This window comes from Erythranthe guttata, chromosome 3 (genome assembly GCF_056151865.1).
Source record: "Erythranthe guttata isolate IM_541 chromosome 3, IM_541, whole genome shotgun sequence".
In the NCBI taxonomy this organism is placed as follows: Eukaryota; Viridiplantae; Streptophyta; class Magnoliopsida; order Lamiales; family Phrymaceae; genus Erythranthe; species Erythranthe guttata.
Window position 1 is genome coordinate 3,244,831 of NC_142535.1, and position 19,466 is coordinate 3,264,296.

Genomic DNA, 19,466 nt, shown 5'->3' on the forward strand with positions numbered 1-19,466 from the left:
AAACCTGAAAATAAAACAATCAGATGATAGACGGAAATAATAAAACTAAAGATCATCCTCAGCATTAAAGGAACAGCTCATCATCTTCATCTCTTTCAGCAACAAGAGTGGCATCAACTGCTGCAATAGTAAGTGCCACAGTTTCAGCAACTGTTCCCACAGTAGTGGCTTCGGCAGGTGAAATTCCTTCTATTTTCGAGATACAGGTTCCGGTGATTAATATGAAGAGATAATTTATTTCTTCTCAAATTATCTAATGAGATAACTAAGGAAAATATGTTCCCCATATTAATACACATCTCCATAGAATTCCACTTGGTGTTGTGGACTTAGAATCCCACCGAGATTCTAACACTCTCCCCCTTTGGCATTGATTGGTCAGAATATTTACTCCCCCTAAATATATGATACATGCATGAACAAGGGTCAGCAAATTCAAAATAACATCTGCAAATATAAACTGTTGCAACAGTTTATCAAACAGTTCAGCAGATAGTGTAAACTATAAATAAACCATAGTTCCAAAATTAAATCAGATAATTCGTTTAGATAAGAACGAGACAAAAGGATATGCGGTAGCAGGAACAACTTCTCTTCACAATGCTCATAATTGTCCTATATTTCTGCACTATTCCAGCAACTGTCTGATTCACTGTCTCAACAGTTGTCTGAACTCCCCCTGCATTCCTGCACTGTTCCAGCAACTGCTAGATGCACTGTAGCAACAGTTGTCGGAACTCCCCCTGTGTTCATGCCATCGTTACTGTTCTTTTCTCCCCATTTCTGGGCAATCACCATGCATAGATAAATCAACATGGACTAATGATCTTGATGTGTCGAGCAATCTGTTCAAACACTTAACAAAAAGATCAAACGAAGAGAGAACTTTGAAAGTAGGTGAGAAGAATCACCAAACATAACATGCACACAAAATCACAAACTCACAACTCAATACCACACGATAATTGCAATGCGAAAATCAAAGGATAATGATATCAAATCCAACATTAAATAACAAAGACTACAGACTTTGCCAAACATCATACGAAACGTGGAAATGTGAGTAGTAGGCCCAGTAGATCCGGTTGCAACAAAAAATCAAATTTAACCGGCATATAAACAAAAATCCCGTCGCTCTCTTTTTTTTTTTTTTTTTTTTTAAATAATGCCTAATGCAAGACAAGAAGTAAACATGAGAAATAAACATGAGTGAAGAGACATATGTGAATAGGATACTGCATGGACAAACAAAACATATGGGATTTATCTTCACATTCACGGTAAACGCAATCCCCAAAAATCCGACTGCCAATGCAACCAATTAACTTAATTATCTCAAGTCAAACACAAAGATGCTCTTATTAGGTAGCGAACACACACGTTTAATGGTAGCTTTTTTCCATGAAAAACAGAGCAATTAAAAGGAACAAGATTATAGTAGTCGTGCAATGTGTAGTCCCCTGGGCTTTCTAATTGAGCCTTGTAGTGAGTGTTCGGTCAAGTGGTTTACTGGCTCGACTCAACTAGGCTTCGAACTATTCACTGACCATATATATAATTTATATCGCCGAGCAATGTGTAGTCCCCTGGGCTTTCTAATTGAGCCTTGTAGCGAGCTTTCGGCCGCGTGATTTACAGACTCGACTCAAAAAGGCTTCGAACTATTCACTGACCAAAGGGTTGTAGATATATATATTAGTAACAGTAATTCAAGAGTAGCTTTCACTCATTAAAAGAGGTAGCTTTTCCATATAAAAACATCCAACCATGACAAGACTATTCAGAGAAATAAATAAGTTGGAGCCTTTTAAGTAATCATTTTGGGAATTTGTGAAGTTTTACCCCCACAAAGTTTAGAAGTACACGAAGTATCAAACTCACATTTGTCTCAATCATATACAGTATGCTTAATGCAGGTCCTATATGAGATGCAAAAACATATGAAGTGTCCTACCACTGAAAGTTGCAAGTCTGGACACACAGACTGTTGCAACAGTTCATGCAACTGCATCAGATTAAACAACATAAATTCCCAGCGATTTTCGCAAGGAATCAAATCTATGTGCATCAAGGGTTTTTTTAAAAGCATCAGTTAATTCATTCTCCGTTGCAGCATAATCAATTGAGACAACCCCCTTTTCGACCAAGCCCCTTATGAAACAATGACAAATATCAGTAAGCTTAGTTCTTGAATGTTGAATTGGATTCATAAACTTATTTTTCGCATACAAATTATCACAATTCAGATTACCAAGTTTTTTATTCCCCAAACTAGCTTTGTCACCAGAACTGTTGGAACAGTTAGTACTATCATCACATGAGTTTAAAGAAGTAATGGCAGATAAACAATTATGATCAGACTTCTTTACCCAGATTTTTTGTTGAGTTTTATTCACTAAATCAACCTTTATCTTGGGTTTTTGAGACAATACAAAAGTGTGATCAATTTTAGCGGAAAGTGGTGAGCGGGCCATTATTCTTTTAACCATTTTCAAGTACTTAAAACACCTGGGTCGTATATGACCAGGAACATGACAAAAATGACAGGTAGGAACAAAACGTTTTCTTTGAGATGACTGTGTTGATGCAACTGTCGCAACAGTTTGTGAAACAATGGATTGTTCAACAAAATTGATTTTTCTTTTTGGATCTTCTTTCTGTTTCAATGCATCATTAGATAGTTGATTACCCCCTATACCTATACGACCGCAGTTCGGCTGATTTTTGTTCAAAATTTCATTCTAAGTAACCCTACCAGTATTAAACTTATAAATAGCATCTTGGGTTTGAGCAAATTTAGCCTTCAAGCTATATGTTTCTCTACTAGAAGAAATAACATTTTGTTCAAGAGTAGAAATTCTTACCTTCAACACTTTATTTTCCTCAATTAGGACAAGCTTCTCTTTTTCTAAGAATTTATTAGACTCGCATACCTGAAGAAATTTTTCGTACATCCTTTCATAGCACTCCTTTAATTCTTCCAAGGATGACACGTCATCATCGCTGTTGTTTTCTGAATCCCAATCATCACCTGCAAGATTTAACGGAGTTAATCTTTTATCAGATATTGAATGCAACTTATCATACCTAAGTTCTGTCTGAACTGTTTGTCCAACTGTTGTAACAGTTTCAGCGACAGTCTCTTTGCACTCGCTTATCTGAGTAGGTCCTTCGTAGGCCTCTTGTAGAACATCCCATGCCTCCTTTGCTGATTTGCACATTGATATCAGTTTGAATTGATCGTCATCAATACAACTTAGGATAGCATTGGTTGCCTTGGAATTATAATCTGCTATACGTACTTCTTCATCACTCCACTTCTCTTTTGGCGTTTGAATGATTTCGTGTGACTCGTTCATTGAGGTAGGAGGTGTCCAACCAATTAGAATCGCGCGCCAGGCCCATTCATCAATAGATTTGATGAACATCTCCATTCTTATTTTCCAATCAGAGTAGTTTAATTCACCCAAGAGAGGTGGTAGGAATGCGCCTTCACGATGATTATTCATGTCTGCACAAAACAAAATAAAAAATAATTAAATCCCAAAATCTCACTAAGTATATCTAGTGACAGGCTCTTGATGCCAATTGTTAGAATTTATTTCGTGCAGATATTAATTATTTGTGTCAGATTCAGTTTTTCGTTACTGTTGCGTGAAGTGTTGCAACAGTTCGTGAAGCAGTTCGTAAAAACAGAAATAAACGAGACACAAATTTAATGTGGTTCAGATACAATTGTACCCTACATCCACGGGGACCTACAAATAAAATTTACTAATTTTTAGTTTTACGAATACAATAGTAGGACTTAATCAAAATACAAAGACTCCCTCTTTGTTGACGCCGTTCTTGTATACTACGCTGAATTATAAATCTTCAATTTGCAGCACGTCCCTTGCTCCGCACGGTTGAACTCCCTTCAACGTTGAATCCCTCAGTCGGCGGATCGATCTCCTCCCGAGATCTGTTTAAGCCCCTCTCCCGAAGAACCGATCTTCTTTTTGTATAGAAGAAGCAAACTTGTGATACTCCTTGAATCTTGGTGTCTTCACCACAAAGCCTTGAAGCCGATATATTTTCTATGAAAATCACGTATCACGATGGAACTATAAAAACGAGAGCGAAGAATATTTTGTCTGTATATTTTCTCTCGATCAAAGACGGAAATGCGCAGCCAAAAAAAAAAGAGCAGAAAAATATGATTTTTCTCTCCAACAAAAAGCGTAAGATCTGTTGTGCTCTGCTCCCTTATTTATACGTCATGTGAGAACCTGTAAGAGTCCAATAATTAAGAGACGTATAAGAATCACAAAGGATATTTAATAATGGGATAATGCCTTATCACAAGATTTTCAATCCTAATCTAATTCTAATTTCCGTATAAAATAATATCTCAATTAAAGACAACATATAAACCAAGGAAACCACTTCTTCCTTTTTCTTCTAAAAACACACGGCAACATGCAAGATTTATTGCCCATGATTTGAGAATAATTAGAATCCAGTTTTGGTTCTAACAATAAGAGACCTGCACACAAGAAAGTCTTGGGTTAAAATAAGAATAACTCTTTAGAAGAATAATTCCTATTATAAATCAATTAATGACAAATTAAAAGAATTAAAAGCTACAAGGACTCTTCCCTTCTTTAGCTCACGGTATATGCAAACTTGTGGCACAAGTTTTATTTAATTCTCGTATAATTAGAATCCAAGGGGTTCTAACAAAGACAATTGAATTAACAAATCAATTGTTAATTACGTATCACTAATAACTACCATCCCCCACTACTCCTAGTCTCCTACGGCAACTCAAGAGAGAATAGACTCATTGAACAAAAAACTCTTCAATAGTTTTTCCTTTTTTTAGGCGAAGAATTGTCAGCTATTTAACTAGTTTTTTATGCTATGTCTTTGTATCCAATACACATTGTATAGATGTGGTGAGGGGAATTTCTTATTTAAAATAAAAAAAAAAACTGATATATTGTCGTTTGTTTCCACGAGGTATCAATTTATACATGAAAACCATTTCTTCCAAAATGGCCAAACCATATCTTATCTCGCCCCTTAGCTGTCAAAACTATTTGCACATATTAGCGTCTTCTTAGTTATGGTAAAAAAAAAAATTATGTGCTTAGAACCTGAATGAAATTCAATATTTTTATTTAGCTAACCGAATAGATATGACTTATTTTTTCTTGTACAGCAATCTCCATCGTGAAATCGAGCAAGCAGAATCTGGTGTTTGATCATCAAGACGCGAATTTGTATCTTCTAGGCGTAGTATGTAAGTATGTGTTTATTAGTATCTGAAACATTATTAAATTTAAACTGTTGAATGTTGTACATGCTACAAGTCTCCGAAAAGTTTGTATTTCATTGACATGAAAATTAAAATATGCTTCAGGAAAACTGATTTGTATATCTTTGCAAATAATATGGTAAGAAGCATATATATGATAATAGGATGTATGCACTTCTTGTATTAATTTTAAGCCTAGAATGTTGTGATTTTGACTGCGTTTATGATATAGATTACTAAATGGTGATGAGTTCCGTAGATGAATGCATAGGAATTGATTAGTTTATTAAATTTTACAGTGCTTGTATTGGACTTTATAGCATGATTTTGTAGCACTTCAATCATTTAAATTGCTAAAATCATGCACTTGCCACTTAATTATTCTCAGTTTTATATTATTTTTATTTGATATATCGTAGTGTCATTTTTTTTTCATTGGTTATGTATGTTTTTTTTCATATAATTATTGGCAGTTGGATATTTATGTGTATTTTTTTATAGATTATTTTCATGATTATCGGCAGGATGGATAAAGGAAATGTAAGCTACCGAAAGTCTAGAACAAGGGGACATGTACAGAGTACAAATACCTAGTGAATGAAACATTTAGACTATGATACGATCATTTTGGCTTGTTAAGATTATTTTTACATTATTTTGTTATGATTATATGTTTTGGAATTTATGCTCATGTTGAAACTATTGAGAATCATACCCGTGTGATGATCTATTTAGATTTACATTCTTATTGGGATTTTCTTAGTTCTTTTAATGTTGTTATTTTGTGGATGATTAAATTTGAATATTAATCAAATATGGAACATATTATACAAAATGTAATAAATAAATTTCATAGTTATTATTTTAATGATTTGTGACGGAAATGTGACTGTTAGATGACGCAATACAATTTATTTAGTAAAACGATTGTGAGGGATTTGTGACAGGATGTTGTGTGACAAGTATGTTGTGACGGCGTTTGTGTGACCGATATGTGTGACGGACATTGGTGACCGATATTGTGTGACATTTGTGATCGATATTAGGTGACAGACATTGGTGACGGACATTTGTGATCGATATTATGTAACAGACATTGGTGACGAATATGTGTCACGCCATGTGTGACAGATTGTGTGACGGGAATTGGTGACGGTATTGGGTGACGGACACTGATAACTGGTATTGGTGACGTGTACTTGTAACATGTAGTTTGCGACGGAACATTGGTGACGGTTTTATGACAGTAGGTGTGACGGATAAATAATAATGTGGCCTCTTAATATGCGACAGATTACTAACAACTAAAAAACATTTGTGACACATTCTGTCACAAATTTTATAGACCCTGGACATGGTAATTGTGACGGAAATGTATTTTGTCGTGACAAACGGTTCCGTGACAAAATATGTGACAGACGATTATATCTGTCACAGTTTTAAGTAGTGACGAGGGGTTTTCCCACGGACGTTTTCCATCACACATGCGTCACAAAAAGGTATTCGTGACGGAATTTCTTCAATTCAGTGACGCAATCGTCCGTCACAAATAAATCTTTTTTTATTTATCTTTAAATAAATCTAACGCATTAGCTCTTTATGTAGGGGTCAGATCTCGATTTGGTACGAAAAAGACGAAACTGTGTATGAGTTTGTTGAGATGGCTGACATAATCACATTGTTGAAGGAGGGATCAACCAGTACACAAGTGAGCACCCACTTACAAAAAAACAAAAATACTGTCAAACACAGACACTTTACCTAAAGAACTGCCAAAACTAGTAAATTACACAAATGATTGTCTAGACTAACTCTATTTTTCTTGTTGCATATAGGCACTTGATTCATACTCGTCCATTCTGCAAATGCGACAAGAGGAAGGATATTTTAATGATAATATCAATCATGGTTTGGATGGGGACAGTTATGTATTTTCAAGTTCGCTTATGGTATGTGAACGATGTCAGCAAATATTAAAATTTATATATTATTCTATTTATATATATATATATATATATATATATATATATATATATATATATATATATATATAATGGTGTGTTAACATACATGCCGTTCTTCAGCAACCAAATAGTGAAGAATCTTTCAATAAAATTCTGAGATACATGTTCAGCAGTATCGATTCCTCTTGTTTCCACTACATTCCAAAGGCAACACACGCAAGGATAATGATCATTTGACTTTGGTTGTCCTGGATATAAAGCTCAAAACGTGGAAACATTACAACTCCTACAAGCCAAGGGCAGTGGAAAACCAGAAACGCACAGATCCATATCTGTATATCGCGGAAACAATGGTAAGTAACACTGAATAAACAAAATAAATGAAACTCCATATTGTTAAACTGAATCAACAAAATTGCAAAATTGCAGGTAAAAGCTGTTGAAGCAGTCACCAGAGAATGTAAAATCAAGAAAATCCCGCTAGATGCAACACTTGAAGAAGTTGAGAATTCACCTCAGCAAGAGTACGGCATGGAGGATTGCGGGATTTTTGTACTATATATCATCAGACAGTATTTCCGTCAACAGCCAGTGGACAAGTTGGATGCAGAAAAAAAATGTTAAGAATTTCAGAAATGAACTAGTTCACTTATTCCTGAACCACAAAAACACTATTAATCACAGAGTTAGGCGGTCAAAACCAGTGTGATAGGCTTAATGTAATGCAAGTTTAAATGAACTTTTAAGTATTTTTAGTATAAAACTCTATGGTTGTAGGTTTAAATGTACTGTTAAGTATTTGTAGTATGATACTCTATGGTCGTGGTCTTAATGTACTGTTGATTATTTGTAGTATGTTACACTATGTACTTTATGTTCAAGAGTGCAACAAATATACTACTGCCATATAGTATTATTCTGAATTTGAAAATGTTGTACTTACTTACAATTCATACATAATGTACCTGTTGTAGACAGTTATACAGAACCATTCAAAAGAAAATTACATGAGTTACACAAAAGTAACTGTCACTTACAGTAACATAGAACTACTGAAGAAAATTACTGAAACAAATATAACTGTCACTTGCAGTAACATAGACCTATTGAAGCAAAATTACTGAAACAGTATAACTGTCAGTCACAGTAACATATAAGTACTGAAGAAAATTACTGAAACAATATAGTTGTCACTGAAAGTAACATAGAATTACTGAAGAAAATTAATGAAACAATATAAATGTCGGTGATAGTAACATATAATTACTGAACAAAAAAACTGTAAGCATTCAAATCATAGTAGATCTTCAAATAGCTTCGTTGCAAGTCTTCTTGTTGTGATGACCAATCTCATTACATCTTCCACACTTGATCTTCTTCTTGATATTCTCACCACGAGATGGAATCCTCTTCTTTTTTGGTCTTCCACGTCTTGTCTGGCAAAGTGGAGGTCCAATAGCTGGCTGCTCAACTTTTGTAAAGTCCACCATAAATGGGTAAATAGAAAAAGAATACGTAGATCGGAAATCCAGTCCAATAGCTGGCTGCTCAACTTTTGTAAAGTCCACCATAAATGGGTAAATAGAAAAAGAATACGTAGATCGGAAATTGCTGGCATAAAACAAGGGGTCAATGTACCCATATCTTTCACCGACGGGGATATTCTTGAGAACCACAACCACATGACAACAAGAGAATCCTTTAAGCTGCCAATCCCGACATGTGCACATTCTAGCAAAAAAATCCACAATCTCATGAGAGTCTGAATGCACTTCAAAGACAAATTGATTTGATTTTCTAATAGTCCATGTCCTCCCGTCTTCGACAAAAGTTCTTAAAATCTTTTCCATCTTTGGACAAAGCATCGTAGTCCAACCCCTCGCTTTTGCAGACCTCTTGCAAATTTTATCCATCATATAACCCCTAATGCTGTCAATCAGATGGGTAATCGGCAAATGTCGGAATTTTTTTATCGTACCATTCCATGATTCCACAGCATTTGAATACAGCTCACCATACCTATGCCCCTCAAAATACGCATTTGCCCAATTTTTAAAAGGCAAATCTGACAAAAAATCAACAACTTTCCGTGAACCATCAATTTTAAATTTCTGAAGTTTCTCATGAAAGATTTCCTTAGTGGGAGCATACGCGCATGCTATCAACTGATTAACTAAAACATCTCTATAACTAGAGCTTATTCCACTCAACTTATACCTCAAATTATTCTCTAAATGCAACAAGCAGAATGCATTGTAACAATTAGGGAAAATATTTCTAACAGCTTCCAAGATACCGTGCTGCCGATCGGATACGAATGTCAAAACACGATCTGAGCTAATGCAACATTTTAAATGTTCCATGAAATAATTCCAGTTTGAATCATTTTCCTCATGCACAACGGCGAATGCCACTGGATAAAGACCTGAAACACCGTAAAATCAATGTAAAAAAAAAACTTGTCATTTCATGAACTCATGGTCTATAATAGTCATATAAACCTTATTTTACTGCCACATATAATAAAAACTTATTTTACTGTCTGTGACAGTAATATAACCTTAATACACTATCTATGACATTAACAGATATATGGGGACTGAAATAAAGAATGTAATACAACAAAATTACCATTTCTTGCATCTTTCGCCATGGCGCTCAAAAGAATACCTTTGTATCTACCCTTCAGAAATGTTCCATCCAAAAAAAGAATCGGACGGCAAAACTTAAATCCGGACAGACAAGCACCAAAACTGAAGAAACAACGATTGAACGAGTTATGCTTCCCATCAACTTCAAGGTGAAACACACTGTCTGGATTGCAACGCCCAGCTTCTTCAAAATACGCTTTGAGGTACGAATAAGATATTCCATCGTCTCCGAACATAAAACTCCGACTAGATTCCATAGCTCTCCATGCTGTATTGTAGCTAATATCAATCCCATAATTCTTTTTTGCGTCATGAATAACGTCGTTAGCACACATCAACGGCTTATTCCGAATGTCCTCCACGATTAAATCAGCTACGAGCTTAACGCCCATTTTTTACCTTCTTAACAGCACTAAATGCCGACTCACACGTGTGATGTTTCTCATACGTGCGAATAATACAATATTCGGTTGAAGGTTGAATTGTAGCATGAATTCTCCACAAACAATTTTTCTCCTGTCTAAGCTTACAAACTGCAGTCACTCTCTTCGTATCGTTTTTGATAAAATCGAATCCAAATCCAAGCTCATACGCAAACTTAGCCAAACATATTCTAAATTCTGAACGTCCCCCACGGAAAACTTGTCCAGCATCGGTTATCAGATTTATCCAATGTGAGCTAAGCAAAGTCTTTCTGGGGGCAATGGCACGTAATGTGTTGCATGGGGGATTAACTGCTGCTTCAATTGCAGCGACAGGTAACACACTCGATGAACCTACCATAGAGTTGTAACTAGTATCAGACGTACTAAGATATGCATGAACTTGCTTCACAACATTTTCAATCCTTTGAATCGACCATTGTTCCACAATAATAAATAACCCTTTTACATCTTCATCATCATCATCGTTGATTGAAAAAACACCAATCTCAGGGACAGAGTACGATAATGACATGTTATCAACACTTAAAGAATTCCATCTTGAACAAACAAAATGCACAAGATTGGAAAAACTCATCCCTCTTGTAAAATCTGTGATCGAACAAAATGCACCATATCTCAACAACAACACAATAGAACTAGTCATCCTGCAATTTCATATAAAACATATTTATACTGTTAATAACAGTCACATTACTAATACATCAAGTAAATCTGTGTGTGCATTCAATTATACTGCCAATGGCAATACCATTATATAAACACTTGCAAACAAACATAGGAAAACATAATTACACTGCTAATAACAGTCACATTACTAATACATCAAGTAAATCAGCATATACATTCAATTATACTGCCAATGGCATCAACATTATATAAACGCTTTCAAAAAGAAAAACATAACAAAACATAATTATACTGCTAAATGAAAGTCAAAATACATTAACAACCAGCGAAATAAACATACGCATGCAATTATACTGCCAATCGCAACAACATTGTATAAAAACTTCAAAAAACAAAAAATAGCGTAAAAACAAAAATACACAACAAACAAAAAAACACATTTCTGTAAACAGTAATTGAACGCCCATACATCATGGTGTTCAATTTACTACAATTCAAACTATACATATAGCGATGTTGACATTTGTAACTTAAAACAACATTCGCATGGAGATAAAAAAAATTGACACACCTTCCTTGAAAATAATAATTCAGCAGATATAATCGGCGGTAAAAGCTGGACACGACGGCCGGCGAGAACCGACGCGAAACAGCTAGATGCTGTTGGTTAAAATACCTACACGCAAGTGCACGTATCGTACAAGTAATATAGTGGACTAAAAGTCCGGATATCGAACCCACAGGGAATATTTAATTATCTAATCCTAGACGCTAAATTCTACCAATTGCTGTCAAGCCCACCCTACACAGTCGACTTTGGAGAGAATTAACTAAATTAAAAATAAATTAAAAAGCAAATTAAACAGACAATAGCACGAAATCAATTAAAAACGAAGGTTAAATCAGAGTAAACAAGCTTAGGATTTTATTCTTCCCCCTATGTGATTATTATTCCCCCAATTCCTTCAAGCATGCAAATAATTAACCCGGATTATTAACCTGAGATGCTAAAATAATCATAACCCGTTTCCGCGTGTATTACGATTCTAATACTCTAGATTCAATTACTATATTCCTATGCAATTAATTCTAGAACACAGCATTAAACACAAATCTCAATAATGGCTACCTAAGAGATTAACTATATTCCTATGTTAATACCGCAAATGCTCTTCTACCACAGTTCTAATTATTAACCCGATCTTCCGATTCATGCGATTAACAATAACATAAAAGCACAAAAGGTGATCAAATTCATGCACTTCATAAAACAAATAGAAGAAATAATCCCGAATTAAAACTTGCATAAAATCATAGAAAAGGGTTCATAAATCCCACATAGGGTTCCAAATAAAATCATAGAAATAAGAAAATTAGCTACTCATGATGAAAGGAAAAACGAAAATAAAATAAGTCATAAACGATAAATCTATGCTTAGAGTCTTCGAATTCTTCGATTTCGTTATTGCTTTGTTGCTCTTGAAATTGCGTAAAAAAAAAATCCCCAATTGTGTGCTTGGCTTGGTCTTATATAGGGTGAAGAACTTGGGAAAGAAGGCAGTTTCCTTGTGCAATTAAAATCCCTTTACTGCGATGCCTCGGGGTCTCGGACGGCCGTCCCACAATTTGAACTACGAAAAAAAAATATAAAGAAAACTATGAAAACAATAAAGCTCGGGTTGCCTCCTGAGAAGCGCTAAGTTTAAAGTCTTCAGCCGGACGTTGCTTCTTGCTCTTCAAGCAAAGGTGATCAAGGCCACTTGGCGTTCGCCACCATCTCCCCAATAGTGTTTGAGTCGATTCCCATTTACTTTGAATACTCGTTCCGATTCACGGTCCATGATTTCTATAGCTCCATGTGGAAAGACTTGTTGGACTATGAACGGCCCCGACCATCTTGATTTAAGCTTTCCCGGAAATAACCGAAGCCGTGAATTGAAAAAGAGGACTTCTTGCTCTTTTTGAAATTGACGGTGCAAGATGTTGTTGTCGTGCCACCTTTTGACTTTGTCTTTGTATAACCAATTACTCTCGTACGCTTGCTCTCGTAACTCGTCCAACTCGTTGAGTTGCAATAACCTTCTTTCCTTGCATTCTTTGTAATTGAAATTCATCTTTTTTAGCGCCCAATAAGAACAATGCTCCAATTCCAACGGTAAGTGGCATGCTTTACCGAACACCGCACGGTAAGGGGTCATTCCCAATGGCGTTTTAAAAGCTGTGCGATATGCTCATAGTGCATCGTCGAGTTTTTTCGACCAATCCTTTCTTGTTGGGCCGACCACTTTTTCCAAGATATTCTTGATTTCGCGGTTCGTAACTTCGGCTTGCCCATTCGTTTGTGGATGATACGCGAGTGCAACCTTGTGCTTTACGCCATACATGCCCATCAAGTTGTCAATTTGCTTATTGACGAAACGCGATGCATTATCACTAATAATTGCCCGTGGTGCTCCAAACCTAGTGAAAATCTATTTCTTCAAGAAAGCACACACTACAGATGCATCATTAGTAGGGGTGGCTATTGCCTCTACCCACTTAGTAACGTAATCGACGGCCACTAAAATGTATTGGTTATTGAATGAAGGGACAAAAGGTCCCATAAAGTCAATACCCCAAACATCAAAAGGCTCGACTTCGATCATCGTGTTCAATGGGAGTTCGTGGCGAGCCGAAATATTGCCCGTGCGTTGGCACCGATCACAAGTAATAGCGAATTTATACGAATCTTTAAAAAGAGTGGGCAAAAAAAAACCTGATTGAAGAACCTTACGTGCTGTTCTTTCGCCCCCATAATGTCCTCCATAATCCGAACCATGGCAATGAAAGAGTATGTCTTGCTGCTCATGTTCCGGGACACATCTTCGCACCAACTAATCACTGCATTGTCTAAAAAGAAAAGGCTTTTCCCAAAAATAAAATTTAACATCATGCAAAAATTTCCTCTTTTGATGATAATTAAGATTCGGTGGAAGCACTTGACTAACCAAATAATTCACATAATCGGCAAACCAAGGTACCTTATTATCAAAAGCAAGCAACTGTTCACCAGGAAAATTTTCGTTAATGCAAATTCTATCGCTTTCGTCTATATCTTTCTCAAGTCGAGATAGATGATCGGCTATTTGATTTTCACTACCCTTTCGATCACGAATTTCCATGTCAACTTCTTGCAACATTAAAATCCACCTAATGAGTCTAGGTTTTGCATCCTTTTTAGTAAACAAGTATTTGAGGGCAGCGTGATCAGTAAAAACAACAACTTTGGTTCCTAACAAGTAAGAGCGAAATTTTTCAAAAGCAAAAACAACAGCCAATAACTATTTTTCCGTAGTGGTGTAGTTAAATTGTGCATCATTAAGAGTTTTACTAGCATAATAAATTGATCGAAAAATTTTCTCTTTCCGTTGACCTAAAACGGCGCCAACCGCAAAATCACTAGCATCGCACATAAGCTCAAACAGTTCGTCCCAATTCGGTACGCAAATAATATGAGCGGATACTAACCTTTGTTTAAGCTCGTTGAAAGCTTGAAGACACTCACCATCAAAATTGAATTTTGTCTCCTTCTCAAGTAGGTTACAAAGGGGCTTGGCAACTTTTGAAAAATCTTTGATAAAACGCCGATAAAACCCCGCATGTCCAAGAAAAATCCTAATTCCTTTGACCGAAATAGGTGGCGGAAGATTTTCAATTGTGGAAATCTTTGCTTTGTCCACTTCCAAGCCTTCTCGCGAGATTTTATGCCCAAGCACAATTCCTTCATGCACCATGAAGTGGCACTTCTCCCAATTTAGCACCAAGTTGGTTTCTTCACACCTACGCAAAACCTTAGCCAACATGCAAAGACAAGTGTCAAAAGTATCACCGAAAATAGAGAAGTCATCCATAAATACTTCTAAACCGTTCTCTACCATATCGGTGAAAATAGCCATCATGCACCGCTGAAAAGTAGCAGGTGCATTACATAAACCAAAAGGCATGCGTCTAAATGCAAAAGTACCATAAGGGCATGTAAATGTGGTTTTGTGTTGATCATCTGGTGCAATGGCTATTTGATTATATCCCGAATATCCATCTAAAAAACAATAAAATTCTTTACCTGCCAATCTATCAAGCATTTGATCAATAAAAGGTAAAGGAAAGTGATCCTTTTTAGTGGCTTTATTTAATTTCCTATAATCCATGCAAATTCGCCAACCCGTTGTTGTTCTAGATGCAATTAATTCATTATTTGCATTACGGATAACTGTCATACCTCCTTTCTTAGGAACACAGTGAACGGGGCTTACCCATGCGCTATAAGAAATCGGATAAATAATACCTGCGTCAAGCCACTTGAGAATTTCCTTCTTGACTACCTCTTTCATGATGGGGTTGAGACGCCTTTGCTGCTCTACCGACGGATGTAGTTGATCATCAAAGATGATTTTGTGCATACACAATGAAGGGCTAATTCCCTTGATATCCGCAATTTTCCATCCAAGCGCCAACTTGTGTTCCCGTAGTACTTCCAATAGCCTTTATTCCTGCAAAGTAGATAGAGATTGTGAGATAATTACCGGCAAAGTATCATTCTTACCGAGGTAGGCATATTTGAGGTGTGCGGGTAATTCTTTCATCTCAAGCTGTGCTGGTTCCTCCAATGACGTTTTGAATGCCTTGGTGGTGGTAAGGGTGGCCAAATCCAAACTTTCAAACTTTTGTCGAGCGAGAAAGTCGCCGGAATCTAACCAACAAATTTGCTCCTCCACTCTCTCATCTCCACAATCGTTACCTTCAACCAAAGATGCCTCCAAAGAATCCAAGAGTAACGAATCAAAATTTTCAAAAGAACAAGACTCCACTAAATCAATAGAAAAACACTCATTAGAATTGTGCGGACGCTTAATTGCATTAAAAACGTTAAATTTAATAGTTTGGTCATGCACCGTCATGGTGAGATCCCCACTAGCACAATCAATAACAGTACGTGAAGTAGCTAAAAACGGCCTTCCCAAAATAATTGGGATTTCTCTATCTTCATCCATATCAAGAATCACAAAATCAGCAGGAAGAATAAATTCGTCAACCTTCACTAAGACATCTTCTAAAACCCCCTTTGGGTAGACTAGAGACCTATCGGCTAATTGGAGTGTTATAGCCGTTGGTTCAATTTCACCTAACCCAAGACTCTTATATGTAGAAAAGGCATAAGGTTGATGCTAGCCCCTAAATCAATGAGTGATCGAAAAAATTTATCTCCTATTGTACAAGGGATAGTAAACTTACCTGGGTCGCCGAGTTTTTTAGGGAGAGGTCTCGTAAGGATTGCACTACACTGTTCGGTGAGTTGAATCATTTCGTTTCCTTGCAATTTCCGTCCCTTGGTTACGAGTTCTTTGACAAACTTCACCCACTTTGGCATTTGTTGGAGTGCTTCGATGAGAGGGATATTGATACGGATTTCCTTCATCTTGTCAACAAAGCTTTGGTATTCGGCATTTAACTTCGGTGGTTGGAACCTTTGTGGGTATGGAATGGGAGGAGCCGGTGTAACCTTTGCCCTTGAAGTTTCGCCTTGAACATTTGTGTCCTCTTCCGCCGCCTCGGTCGCCTTTGTTTTTCCATTATTTGTCTCATTTCTAGGGGCTTCTTCCAATTGTCGTCCGTTACGTAGGCTCACCGCTTGTACTTGCTCGTTTTGCCTTTTTCTTGGGTCCTCCGTGTTTGATGGCAATGCTCCTTGCGGACGGTTCTCTTGATTCAAAGCAAATTGAGCGAATTGATTCTCCAAGTTCCGCAACGAGGCTTGGGTAGCGGTCATGAATTGGGCCAATATCTCATCCGTGTTTGATTTTTGGGCCGGTGGATTGTTGCCTTGATAGCTTTGTTGAGGAGGGGCTTGATTTTGGAATTGACCTTGAGGTCTTTGATACCCTAGGCCTTGTTGATTTCCTCCATATTGTCCTTGTGATCTCCACCCTTGATTTTGGAATTGGCGAGGCGCATAATTGACGTAGGTGAGCGATTCCACATCTTGTTGGCATTGGAGCGTGTAATGATTTCCACCGCAAATTTCACAACATGGAGAATCAAGGGCTTGGACTTGTTGTGGTGGAGTTGCTTTGATGTGCTGTAGAAGGAGTTGATTTTGTTGAGCAATTTGGGTCACTTGGGCTTGAAGGGCCGTAATTGCATCTAACTCCAACACTCCGGGAACTTTCTTGGCTCCACTAACCGTCCTCTCGCTTGACTTGGCAAACCTATTTTGTGCAATTTGATCCAACATGATAAATGCATTCGGTATCGATTGACTCATGAAATTCCCTCCGGTTGATGCATCTAAGACGGTTCGTGCATTCTCGTTAATCCCTTGGTAGAAGATGTGGATTTGCCGCCATTGTTCGACTCCATGTGTTGGACATTGCCTCAAAAGGGTCTTAAATCTCTCCCATGCCTCGTACAATTGCTCACCTTGCTCTTGGACGAAATTATGAATTTCTCGTCGGATTCTCTCGTCCTTCTCGGGTGAGCTATAAACTTTCATGAAAAGGTTGAGGAGTTGAGGCCACGACGAGATAGAGTGGGGGGCTTGGGACATCAACCACTGGCGCGCTCTTCCTTGTGAGGAGTGCTTGATGAGAATTAATTGAATCGCCTCTTGGGAAACGCCGTTTTGACGGTGGGAATTACAGGTATCTAGAAAATTGACAATGTGAAGATCTTCACCCGCCAATCCACTAAATAGCCCGTTATTTTGGAGCATCGTCAATAGGCCTTGCTTGATCTCAAAATTGTGCGCCTCAATAGGTGGATATTGGATGCTTGGGCGGAATCCATCGAGAGTAGGGATTATGTAGTCTTGAAGTGCCCGTGGTCGAACTGCTGGTTGTAATGGAAGTTGAGGGGGTGGGTCTTGGACTTGGTTTCCGTTGGCCTCGAGTAAATTACCCTCTGCGCGTCTGCGTTCTTCGTCCTTCATTGTATTGGTTGCGCGTTGGCGTCTCCTAGCGGCTCGAAAAGTACGTTCAATTTCGGGATCAAACGGTTCTCTAGCAAGATCGAGTCTCCTGCGCATACACAGTACCTAAAAAGAAAAAATAAAATAAAACAAAAAGTAAATGGGTGAATCGTGAAAACTGTTCAAATCTAGAGTTAGAATAAAATAAATAATTAAAATATTCCCCGGCAACGGCGCCAAAAACTTGTTGGTTAAAATACCTACACGCAAGTGCACGTATCGTACAAGTAATATAGTGGACTAAAAGTCCGGATATCGAACCCACAGGGAATATTTAATTATCTAATCCTAGACGCTAAATTCTACCAATTGCTATCTAGCCCACCCTACACAGTCGACTTTGCAGAGAATTAACTAAATTAAAAATAAATTAAAAAGCAAATTAAAGAGACAATAGCACGAAAGCAATTAAAAACGAAGGTTAAATCAGAGTCAACAAGCCTAGGATTTTATTCTTCCCCCTATGTGATTATTATTCCCCCAGTTCCTTCAAGCATGCAAATAATTAACCCGGATTATTAACCTGAGATGCTAAAATAATCATAACCCGCTTCCGCGTGTACTACGATTCTAATACTCTAGATTCAATTACTATATTCCTATGCAATTAATTCTAGAACACAGCATTAAACACAAATCTCAATAATGGCTACCTAAGAGATTAACTATATTCCTATGTTAATACCGCAAAGGCTCTTCTACCACAGTTCTAATTATTAACCCGATCTTTCGATTCATGCGATTAACAATAACATAAAAGCACATCAGGTGATCAAATTCATGCACTTAATAAAACAAGTAGAAGAAATAATCCGGAGTTAAAACTTGCATAAAATCATAGAAAAGGGTTCATAAATCCCACATACGGTTCCAAATAAAATCCTAGAAATAAGAAAATTAGCTACTCGTGATTAAAGGAAAAACGCAAATAAAATAAGTCATAAACGATAAATATATGCTTAGAGTCTTCGAATTCTTCATCTTCGCTATTGCTTTGTTGCTCTTGAAATTGCGTAAAAAAAAAAATCTCCAATTGTGTGCTTGGCTTGGTCTTAAGTATTGGGTTTTTTTGCAAGACAAAAAAATTGAATGTCCCTTTTTTAATTAAGTCCATGTGTTATGGGCCTATTTGCCATTTGCCCTATATATATATATATATATATATATATATATATATATATATATATATATATATATATATATATATGATGATCTTGGAGATCAGTCCTATGTTTGGCAATCATGTAGTGCAATATCTGGTAAGACGGAAGGCTTGACCAACACAAAGATACATCAAACCCAAAAATTTTACTTTGTTGTATGAATGGTAAAGTTCAATTACCTAACTTCAAAGAACCTCCAACTGTATTGTCGAATTTATTGTTTGGAAGAGATAGACGGAGTAGATATTTCCAAGACGAAATCCGATCTTACAATATGATGTTTTCGTTTACCTCTCTTGGTGGAAGCATA

At 36.8% G+C, this 19,466-nt stretch overlaps 3 protein-coding genes across 3 annotated transcripts; all 3 read right to left on the reverse strand.

The window, feature by feature from the left end:
• Nucleotides 1-8,573: 8,573 nt before the first annotated feature.
• On the reverse strand, nucleotides 8,574-10,874 carry LOC148771544 (uncharacterized). The gene is made up of 3 exons (XM_088815108.1): nucleotides 10,317-10,874; nucleotides 9,898-10,216; nucleotides 8,574-9,691 (listed from the first exon to the last, which is right to left on the reverse strand). The coding sequence occupies exons 1-3, from the start codon at nucleotides 10,872-10,874 to the stop codon at nucleotides 8,574-8,576; spliced, it is 1,995 nt and encodes a 664-aa protein (XP_088671234.1).
• A 1,852-nt stretch (nucleotides 10,875-12,726) lies between these two features.
• LOC148771545 (uncharacterized) lies at nucleotides 12,727-13,188 on the reverse strand. The gene has a single exon (XM_088815109.1). The coding sequence runs from the start codon at nucleotides 13,186-13,188 to the stop codon at nucleotides 12,727-12,729; it is 462 nt and encodes a 153-aa protein (XP_088671235.1).
• Nucleotides 13,189-15,442: 2,254 nt separating this feature from the next.
• On the reverse strand, nucleotides 15,443-16,796 carry LOC105973917 (uncharacterized). Its single transcript, XM_088815110.1, has 4 exons — nucleotides 16,262-16,796; nucleotides 15,922-16,151; nucleotides 15,573-15,783; nucleotides 15,443-15,519 (listed from the first exon to the last, which is right to left on the reverse strand). The coding sequence occupies exons 1-4, from the start codon at nucleotides 16,794-16,796 to the stop codon at nucleotides 15,443-15,445; spliced, it is 1,053 nt and encodes a 350-aa protein (XP_088671236.1).
• Between the last annotated feature and the right edge of the window lie 2,670 nt (nucleotides 16,797-19,466).

Bases quoted from the DNA above. Each gene is read 5' to 3' on its own strand.
- LOC148771544 (XM_088815108.1), bottom strand. From the start codon at position 10,874: ATGTCATTATCGTACTCTGTCCCTGAGATTGGTGTTTTTTCAATCAAC. The intron at 10,217-10,316 runs GTAAAAAATGGG...GACGCAAAAAAG, and splicing joins CATTTAGTGCTGTTAAGAAG to AATTATGGGATTGATATTAG. The intron at 9,692-9,897 runs GTAATTTTGTTG...ACGGTGTTTCAG, and splicing joins GGCGAAAGATGCAAGAAATG to GTCTTTATCCAGTGGCATTC.
- LOC105973917 (XM_088815110.1), bottom strand. From the start codon at position 16,796: ATGACCGCTACCCAAGCCTCGTTGCGGAACTTGGAGAATCAATTCGCT. The intron at 15,784-15,921 runs GTGCATGACCAA...GATTCTTTGGAG, and splicing joins GTGGGGATCTCACCATGACG to GCATCTTTGGTTGAAGGTAA. The intron at 15,520-15,572 runs GTAAGAATGATA...TCTACTTTGCAG, and splicing joins CCTCAAATATGCCTACCTCG to GAATAAAGGCTATTGGAAGT.
- LOC148771545 (XM_088815109.1), bottom strand. From the start codon at position 13,188: ATGACCCCTTACCGTGCGGTGTTCGGTAAAGCATGCCACTTACCGTTG.